This window comes from Tarenaya hassleriana, unplaced genomic scaffold (genome assembly GCF_000463585.1).
Source record: "Tarenaya hassleriana unplaced genomic scaffold, ASM46358v1 Cleome49, whole genome shotgun sequence".
Classification (NCBI taxonomy): domain Eukaryota; kingdom Viridiplantae; phylum Streptophyta; class Magnoliopsida; order Brassicales; family Cleomaceae; genus Tarenaya; species Tarenaya hassleriana.
In genome coordinates, this window is record NW_010967605.1 from 327306 (window position 1) to 338095 (window position 10790).

Here is a 10790-nt window from a genome sequence, read left to right on the forward strand (position 1 = left end):
ATCGGAAGAACCAGCACGGCACCACGCGAGGGACGAGATTCTAGAAATAGGGTCTCCGTGGATGGTCTATCAAAGGTCGAAAAGAAACCAAAACCCGAAAGGCAAAAACCAAAACACGTATCAACTCTACATACTCCACAAATCCAATTGACTTGCTAACGAGCTAATCGAAAGCAGGAGAATTAGGTTTCGAGAAGGAAACCGCAGAGTACGTACGAGTTGACTGTGCCATCCGACGGAGCCGGGAGCAACGACCCAAACCTCAAGAGCCCCGTCCTCGCGAGCCGCGGCGACCTTGGAGCCGTCTGGAAAGGTGGCGAGGGCAACCACCGGAGATGGCTTCCAATCGACGGATCTACACCGGAACTCACGCATGACGGCGGAGGATTCGACGGAGCAGAGCCACGGTAGAACAGAGAGAGAAATGAGCAAAGCGGGAGACGGAGGCGAGAAAGTAACCTAGGATGGAGGGTTTTAGTTTGAGGGCGGCAATTTAAATGGGTATGATTTGACCCCGGATCCGACCCGACCCGACCTGACCTGACCCGGGCGTTTTGGATTTGGATTATAGAGTCGGGTCTGGGAGGCATGACATTTACCGGCTTCCTTCCTTATATGAAAATAAAATATAAAAAAATATTATATTACTTCACGGTAATCATATTTTGACATCGAATCCAAATTCGTGGTTTTTATATAGATTTGATTTAAATATAATAATTTATAATTATATTTGAATTCGAATTGGTATAATTTTTTAAAATAAAAAAATAATTTTGAATAGAGTATAAAATAATAAAATTATATTTTTTAAGAAATAAATTTTTTAGAAAAAATAGAAAACGAATAGAACCAAATTTAACGGTACCTATATAAATTTTTGAAAGTCAAAATATGCCAACCAAAGTAGAATTAGTAGGGGTGTAAAATGGGCGGGATGGGCCGGGTTCAGACCGGGCCTAGAATTTTTCGGACCGGGCCGGGCCGCCCATTTATTTTTCGGGCCTACGATCGATGGTTCGGAGTCCGGTCTTATAGGGTTTCGGGTGGGTTCGGACCGGACTTCGGGTTTTTTTATCAAATAAAAATATTTTTTTTCTACGATGATGATGATGATGATGATGATGATGATGATGATGATGATGATGATGATGATGATGATGATGATGATGATGATGATGATGATGATGATGATAATAATATGAAACATTAAAAAAATATAGTATAAAAAATATTATATGATGTAATTAACTTGAAACCTGTGGAAAAAGAATCAATATGTTCATTTGCAAACAAAGGTTTTAAAATATATATATTTGAAAGTTTCTACACTATCAAAATTCACAAATATAAATTGATATATATATATATAATATAATATGGTTAAAACAATAAACTTTCGTCATTTTAAAAAGTGGTGATTGAACCAATATAAAACTTCGTCATTTGGTTCAAATACACAAATATATATATATATATAATATAGCATATATATTTATACGTATCGAAGAACAAAATCCAACCCACCAGTACGAAAGAAAATCAATTCAGAGTAAGAAGAAAAATATAAAACAAAAAAAACATAATCAAATAGCAAGTATTAGGTTTGATTTAGTAGAAAAAAATAATACAAAAGAAGATTATCAATATATAATATAATATGATTTAAAAAAAGTTAGGATAATCATACGAAAATAAAGCTTTGGTTTAGAAAAAAAGGTTAGAAAAAAAAATTAATGGACTTCAAGCCCGGTCCGAGACCCGATCGGTTCGACCCGACTGGCCCGTAGCCCATTTAGTCCGAAGCCCGAAAGCCCAAAATTTAATGAACCTATATTTTTTAGGCCTACATCCTTATTATTTTCGAGTGGATTCGGGTCGGGTTTCAGATTCCAGGCTTAATTGACATCCCTAAGAATTAGAAGGGAACCGGAACCTCGAAGTGCTGAAATATACATGCATGTTTACATGAAATAAATGAAAAATAGCACCACAAAAGAAACAACAGAAGAACAAAATTGCACACGAAGAAAAAAAATTTCGAAATAGAAATGTTTAATATAAACAATTTTTTGGTAAAAATTTTAAACGAAAAACTTTATTTATGTTAGATTACAATATGGAAAAAAAGCTGCAATTCGCTGGTATGAATCTAGTAAATATTAAAGCTATTTTCATATCTATTATTTAATAAATAAATATAGACTGCATAAAAAATTAAAATTTCTGGACTTTTTCATATTTCGCACATATTTGTTTATACATACGAGATTTGTATAGAAAAAAAATGGTATTACGCATTTTAAGAATTAAAATAAAATTTATAAAAATACCTTCACTTACTATATTCTCTTTTGTGAATTTGTATGTATATAGATTCGTTTCTGATTTATTTCATTGATTCAAAAAACAAATTATGATTAATCCAAATGGATATGATCTATTTGACATTTCCATGCGTATTTTTAAAGGGAAAAACTATAGATTACATTTACAAATCGAATTGAAATTGTAAAAGACCGTCTCTTTACAACAAAAACCTAAAACTTTATTTATTTGAAGCCAGATGTAATATTGGGATATATTCGTCTGATTTGGTTCTGAATTTTATGAGTTTTATCTTCAATTTAAAGGAAAATAAATGAAAATCAAAAGCCATAACATCTTCAACGATGAATAATCTAATAAGCAACAAAGAGCGAAACAACATAATAATTGCAGGGTTAAGTAACTAAAGAGGTTGGCCACTTATCCACCTCTGAAACATGACCGAGCTTTCCTCTGGTTTGTACTCTGGAGTGTGCCCACACCCCTGCAGAAGACAAAAGGACAGTAGAATAGATAAGGACAGTAAAAAGATAAGAAGGTAAAATTAAAACACAAGTATAGTAAATCAAAATCTTGTCTGACGCTATAATGTCTAAAGAAATGTGTATGTGTTTCCTCATGGAGGAGAAGAAGACTTGCTTTCACAGTGGCATATGTCATCTTGTTCGCGTATGTCTTTGTGTATCTGCGCAAGAAAACCGATTGAACACTGTAAGAACTAGTTTATTTGGGGTCGATTCTTAATTCATTACAGAAATAAAAATAGAATATTAAGAAAGAAGATATGTTTTACCCGAGGACATTGTTATTCATCATCCATGGTCTCCAGTCGTCGATAACGGAGTAGTTGAGTGATCTTACCCAAGCTTGAGTCCCGAGGAAAGGCACAAGCATGTCGTGATCGCCGCTGTTTGTAAATCTCCGAACCCTTAGTTCATCTTTTCAAACACTAGTAAAACACAAATGTGTTCTTGAGAAAGAATTATATATATAGTAGTAGACCTGAAAACTAGAGATCGGTATCCTTTGATGCTGTTGTTCACATGGTACGGTATACTGCTTTCAATGTCATGGTCATAAGGTAAATCCCATCTGCATCTTATCCATTCCTTTTCACTTCCCTACAAAAAAAGATGACCTAGTTATGAGTCACAATTAGGGACATCAAAACGATCTCAACTCGTGAACTGACTCGTTATTGGTTCATTTTTTTAGCGAGTTGAGTTAACATTTTTAAAACTCGTTCGGAAACGAGTCAAATAAGCCAGTTCACCACAGTTCGCGAGACTCGCGAGCTAGATTGACGAGTCATGAACTAACTCGCGAGATGTGATGTTTATTTTTTAAAAATATATATTTTATAGAAAATTAAGAGTTAATTTAATTTTTTTTATTGATTATGTATGTATAATTTCTTTTATATATTTAAGTTTGATATTTTAATATTTAAATTTTATACTAAAATATCATTTTATGTATTACTTTTTATAATATAAATAAAAAGTATTATATTTATTTCTAGTCCTGTGAGTTGGTTTGTTTAGTTCGGGAAACTAGGGAATTGATGTGAGTCAAAGTTTTTCTATCTCGTTTGAAAACGAGCATGACGAATTGAACTCAAACGAGTTGACTCGAGTCGAGCCGGGGAGAACTTGCTCGTTTGACACCTATAATCACAATCTCACAACTCTATTCTTTTGTAACATGAACCCTAGTTAGGTTAAAACCCTAATACAGATAATTACATTATTGCCCTCATAATATTGTACCTCAGCGACATGGAGTGCTCTCTGCACGCTTTCGTCGCTAGCCCAAACAGAAGATAGTAAACGTCGATATTCCTGCGTGCGTGTGAAAAGCAAAAGCATGCAGTCATGCAGAGAACATATCTGTTATGTTTGGGAATCGGTTTATTTTAGGCGCTGAATCCAAACATACGACAATGTAATATTAAAGCATACATGGAAAGATTACTTACGTAGCAATCAAGAACAGGAATCGGGAGATTCGCATCGGGAAAACCTCTAAGGTCTCGTCTGTGTGTAGAATCTGATTGTAATGGCTTAGGCGATATATGACACCACGGAATCAAAATAAATTCTTTGTTCATCGTTGAAACACTCTGTAATGAAACCGTAAAATAAATTCTCCATTTACCGGTTGATCTCTTGCTTTCTATGGTAAAGAAACGTTTTTACAAATTAAGTTACCTCCTCATAATCTTGAATGAATTTGGTGCATTCCGAGTTTCTTGGTACTATGTAATTTCCTCCGCAGGTTCTTTTCAGCGACTGCAAAAGACGAGATTTGAACCTGTCGGATTACAACATAACTTTGGCCACAAGAAACTGCGGCAAGACATATTCTTTTTACCTCGTAGAGCTCGTCGGAGATTAGCCCCATTCCATGAGCAAATGGAACTCGATAGTTGATATCGAAATTTGGATCGGTTACAGGGTTTCCGACCACATAACCCTGTTGGTTCCCGTACCAGAAAAAAATGAATCCTCTTATGTTTTTTTCTGAAGATATACGATGTTATTAGCATATATATATTTGTACAAAATCATTTGAAGAAATCGGATAACCTGAAGATTTACTAGAGGTTTGAGGCCTTCTTCATTTCCTGCATCGGCCTCGTGTGGGTAAGCCTTTATCGAGTGGGAAATTATTCAACGAAGAAACCCTATTTCAAGTTCATAGAAACGAAGAAACACACCTTTTGAGATCTGTTGAACGATTGCCGGGACGATCTTACCGGCGTAAGAATCTCCAAAGACGTAAAAAGGATTGGAGATGAATTCCGGATGATCGATGAGAAACTTCAAAAGAAAAAAACATATCAAAAGTATCACACCGCTTATTTGAATTGCCATTGATAGCGTAAATGCCAAGAAACTCGCAATGTACCTCTCAAGTATACGTATGATTTACCTTTCGAACAAATTCATAGACTTGCTTGGCTGAAATCGTGTCGCTACGTCTATTCGCACGCGGGTTTCTTGAGTACGAGAATCCAGTCCCCACGGGTTGATCCAAAAATATTATGCTAGCAAACTAGGAAGCAATACAAGAAAACTCGAAACTCGAAACAAATTTGTACTCAATGCTTGACCCTTTTCAACAAAATTCTCACCTTTGTCCAAGAATACGTAGTAGAGACCAAAGAAGGCATGCCTCCATAGTAATCCTCAAGCTTGAAAGCCAAAGGACCTGAGATTCATTTTGGAAAGACATAGTTTAAGTTCGGAAAGAAAAAGATCTGCTAAAACTCGGCGACAAATCTCAAATTCTTATAATACCTATCTCGTACAGAAAGGCGGTTAAGGAAGAACAACCGGGTCCTCCGGTTAACGAAACCAAAAGAGGGTCTTCCCTTGGATTTCCCTCAGATTTGATGAAGTAATAGAACAACTGCGCATCCTCTGATTCACCAACACCAACATACCTTCATAAATAGAATCGAAATCGATGTTATAGCGTCGGACCAACCAACATTAATTGACTACACGAATCATACTACGAGAAACCCTAATATGAAATCTGGCAGAACTGACCCTGTTTCAAGCTCGAAGGGAAGAGGACCTTCGAAACCGGGAAGAAACCTAACGATCGAACCCGAATCCGCTTGATGACCCGCAAGAAGTAGCAACAAGAACAAACTCGCTATCGATGATCGATAAAGTTTCGCCATTCTTTCCGTTTTTGGATTGAGTTTCAGACAAGAAACCTCTGGCGATGATGTTGTGTCTTAAAACACAGTGATTGCTATTCTGTATGAGCCGGTTCTCGACGCCCACCAATTGATCTCTGCACGACAAAGGATGTGATCTCATTGAGGTATACAATTAAAAAGTCAAATCTATACGAATATCGTTAAACTTTGTTAATAATAATAGTTTTGAAATCCAATTTATTTCTTAACAATAGGTTCACATTTCTATTGGATTATATAAAATCAAAATGAATCAAATCTAATGAAATATAATTGGATTCTAATCGAAATGATCTCAAAATTGAAGGGATATAGTTTTTCTAAAATCGAATTAATTCTCCACCTAATATAAAAATAATATAAAAATCAAATAATTCAATTTTTTTAAATAACCATTTTTAATAACACAATTAAATGGAAGCATAATTCGAATGGTTTATAAGAAAACATAATTCAAATGAAATTGAAATCTGAAACAATAACGGAATGGATCTCTTAAAAAAACCCGCAAAACCCGAACTGTGAATAACCAAAGCAATTATTTTTTGTAACCGGATATCAAATACTAAAGTCTAGACTAATTCCGTTATCGAGATCCAACCATATGATTTGGATTATATGTTATCTCTCCAAATTCGAGATTCGAACTCGGAGCGATAAAGACGCTTTGCGCCCGTTTCAACAATTGAACTAATCAAGTTTGAGTACAAAGCAAAAATTAAAACCGAGTTACAGAAAAATAAAAAAAAAATCTAAAATACCTATTTAAAGACGCACGTTGCTTCTAGAGACGAACTAACTGCAAAGTCTTGACATCGAGTCGAATGTAAAGTTTTGCATGAAGAAATGAGAATTCGAATCTGAAACAAATACCAACAAATCTTTTTTTTTACTACATAATATAAAGGGACATTTCGCATATATATGTGCATAATAAAATATTAGGAAGATGTAAAGAAAAGGAAAAAATAAAAAGGAGTTTTACTAATACAAACAAATATTTTTGGGGAAAAAACACTATAAACATAGATATAAATGGAAATAAAGGGGGATCCTTATTAAAAAGGAAGCCAGCTGAATAGAAAAATATGCACACACATATATATTAGTTAATAAACTTATAAAAGAAGATTTTTATGTTTATATATATAGTATAAATTTGTTATGACAGGACAAAATGAGACAATGCGGATTGGCATAGCAAAATAGGAGATTTGATATGACGATTTCATGATCTGGAAGATGAAGTTTTGCAAACACATGACCCTCTGAATTGATACAATTACATATATATATATATATATATATATATATACATATACACACTCGAATACGTATACAGGGGCGGCTTTCCCTAGAATTGGATGGGGTCCCATACTCCATCCAAATAATTAAAAAAAATATAATTTATTTATAAAATTTTAATAAAAAATGTAAAAACCGTCATAACGTTTACATATTTTTTTTTTGTAAAATGATTCCATAATGTTTGTATTTTTTTTCCCCCGATAACAAAATTTTCTAGATGTATCACTATAAGCTATACCTACATTGATATGACATATCTAAATTTGGATGGTATAGTGGTAAAAGAATATAAAAAATATATCTTTATTTAGTATTTAAATTCAAACATGGAAAGATACATGCAATTATCCGGACTTTTTCAATTCTTTGAAAAATATAATTGGATCAAAGATGCGGTGAATTTATGAATTATAAAAAAAAATATTGATGTGACATATGTACGTAAACTATATGGTTTACCGCATTTATTAGTTTATGTGAACGCCATAGTTTATTCCAACTTTATTTTGTTATACGTAGTTGGTTCATGTAGCATTTTTTATTCCACAACCAAGAACAATAGTAACCAATTGCAAAATAATTATTTCAATAAATAAGCATAGCATATAAGCTCTTGATTATAACACAAATACTCAATACCTCCGAAACATGATGGAGGCTTCTTCTTGTTTGAGCTCTACTGTATGCTCACCACCCTCCAATATTCACTTTATTTATTTTCTAAATTTTCATATATAATTTCAGTGCTACAAAATCAAACATAATTTGTGTGTTCATGTAAGAAAGGAAAAAAGAGAGAGAGGGACTTGCTTTGATAGTGACAAATGCCATCTTGTTTGCATAAGTCCTTATGTTGCACAAGAAAACCATATATGAGCGATGGAAAGGAATGAATTCGGGATTAAATGAATGGAAATAATGCTAAAAAGATGAGTCGTAACCCGACGACTCGGTTGTTGATCATCCAAGGTCTCCAGTCATCGACGATGGAGTAGTTGAGCGATCTTATTCATCCTTGAGTTCCGAGAAATGTCGCAAATAGGTCACGGTCTCTGCTGTTTTGTAAATCCTCAAATCAAGAGATCGAATCTTTCAAATTAACGATATTAAAAAAACGTTATAACAAAATCTCAAAAAATATATATCGCAAATCTAACTTGAAAATCATAGACCGATAACCTTTGACGCTATTGTTTACATGGTACGGTATGCTGCTTATGATGTCATTGTCGTAAGGTATATTCCATTTGCATTTTACCCATTTTTCTACACTCTCCTGTAACATAAATCCTATAGAACCTTAAGTTTTTCAATGTTTTCTTCCGAGTTGCAATGTAGATTCTTAGTGTACCTTCACCACGTTAAGCGCTTTCCGCACATTTTCGTCATTAGCCCAATACGAAGATAGCATATGCCAACTTTCCTCTGCGTTAGGCACTGATTTAGTATCACACGACAAGTTAATCATGGACTAAATGCGAGAAAGATTACTTACGTAGCAATTTGAAGTAGGAACTGTAGAAATATGCGGAATGATGTGATCTTTATTAATAATCAAATGAATTATAAATACATGAGAGTCTCAAATTAAATAAATAAATTAGAGAATACATCAAATATTTATAAATATCTCTAAATCTCTATTTTTCAAATTTGATAAGATCTTTATGATATGATATATTTCATAATATTTTTCATATATCTCAACAGGAACCGGGAAATTCGCATCTATAAATCCTCCGAGGTATCATCTTTGCATTGGATTTTATTGGAAAAACTTCAGGGATGTATCACACTGAGGAATCAAAATATTTTCATGGAATATCCTTGAAACACACTGTAATAAACTATAGTCAGAATAAACATAAGATCTTTGCAAGTTTATATCGACGATATATGATAAACTCTCGGTTTATGCTCGTTGTTTCAAAGTAAGGTACATTGTCAAAAAATAGAAGGAATTTAACGCATTCTACGTTAGTTGGAGCCATTAATTTCCTCGACAACTTCTCCATTGTGACTGCAAAGAGGATGTTTGAACTATGCGATGACTCCTTTTTAGCTTTGGCAAGACGAAATAAGAGAAATGGAAGGTTCTTACATCGTAAAGTTCATTTGAGATGAGATTCATTCCATCAGAAAATGGTATTCGGTAGTTGATTTCAAAATTATCGTTCGTCTTAGGGTTCCCGAGCATATAACCCTAAAGATTTACTAGAGGTTTGAAACCTTGTTCATTTCCTGCAATGTTGCCATGTTGAAGAATTTCTTAAAGTGTGTAAACAATTTCAAACCAAGACATAAGAACTCATAGGAATGTCATGTCCAAGCCAAATACACATATATCTCTTGAAATCTGTTGAATGATTGCGGGGACAACTAAACCGGTGTAAGAATCTCCACCGATGTAAAAAGGATTCGAGATGAACTCTGGATGATTGAATAGCTACTTCAAAAGAAGAACATAACAAAAGCATCATACCATATATCAATATAGACATGAAATAAACGTTTATATATGTAACTGAAGCATATAGATAAGCGGTTTAAACGCTGACGACTCTCATGACATATCTAAGGTTCAGACCATGCCTCCTAAATTTGATGCGGGTTTAGACTTTGCTTCACCTTTTGAACGAATCCATAGAGTTGATCGGTTGTTCTTGTATCACTAGGTCTATTCTTAAGCGGATTTCTTGCTTGCATACAAGTATCCAATTCCAACGAGTTGTTCTAAAATATCGTACTTGCAACCTTAAAAAGAATCGATCAAACACAGAGAAACTCAAAACCTGTAATGAAGAACGATACAATTTGTGCTCGATCCTTATGTCACCCCTTAGTCCAATAATATGTGGTAGAGACCAAAGAAGGCACACGTCCGTTATAATCCCCAACCTTGAAAGCCAGAGGACCTGAGGTAATGCTTTAGAGTAACCGTTAAAACATCGGAAAAATTGGCTCAAACTCGATACAAAAGTTAGAATTTTTCGATTACCAATTAGGTAAACAAGTCCATTTAAGGAAGAGCAACCAGGTCCTCCGTTTAACCAAAGCAAATGAGGGTCTTCTTTAGGGTTTCTCTCGGATTTGATGAAGTAATAGAACAGTTTCACTTCCTCCAACTCACCAACACCAACATACATTCAAACATTACATCGAATCCACGAACGATTAGAATATATATCCGGTTTAGTCCGGATTAGTTAGGTCTATGCATCCCGCTGGAAGTTATGAACTTCAATCTTGGAGAAATACTAATCAAAACCATACCGAACCATTGCAACTTCTAAATGATATAAACGAGTAAACAGATGGTAAAACAAGCTAAACAAAATCAATTAATAAGATGTGTATTCTAATAGGAATCATTCCAACAAGAAACATGGGAAGAAACCTAACACCCCAAATCAACTTGTTGAATAAGCGATATTCACTG

At 34.2% G+C, this 10790-nt stretch overlaps 1 protein-coding gene and 2 pseudogenes across 1 annotated transcript in view; all 3 read right to left on the reverse strand.

The window, feature by feature from the left end:
* The window catches only part of LOC104825785 (U3 small nucleolar RNA-associated protein 4), a 4692-nt gene extending 4243 nt beyond the window's left edge, over positions 1 to 449 (reverse strand). The window contains exons 1-2 of the mRNA XM_010558168.2: positions 217 to 449; positions 1 to 66 (exon numbers count right to left, since the gene is read on the reverse strand). Of these exons, the coding sequence (XP_010556470.1) occupies positions 1 to 66; positions 217 to 375 (225 nt within the window). The 5' untranslated portion in view covers positions 376 to 449. The remainder of the gene's footprint in view (positions 67 to 216) is intronic.
* Positions 450 to 2719: 2270 nt separating this feature from the next.
* On the reverse strand, positions 2720 to 6022 carry LOC104825786 (annotated as a pseudogene).
* A 1961-nt stretch (positions 6023 to 7983) lies between these two features.
* LOC104825818 lies at positions 7984 to 10497 on the reverse strand (annotated as a pseudogene).
* Positions 10498 to 10790: the final 293 nt, after the last annotated feature.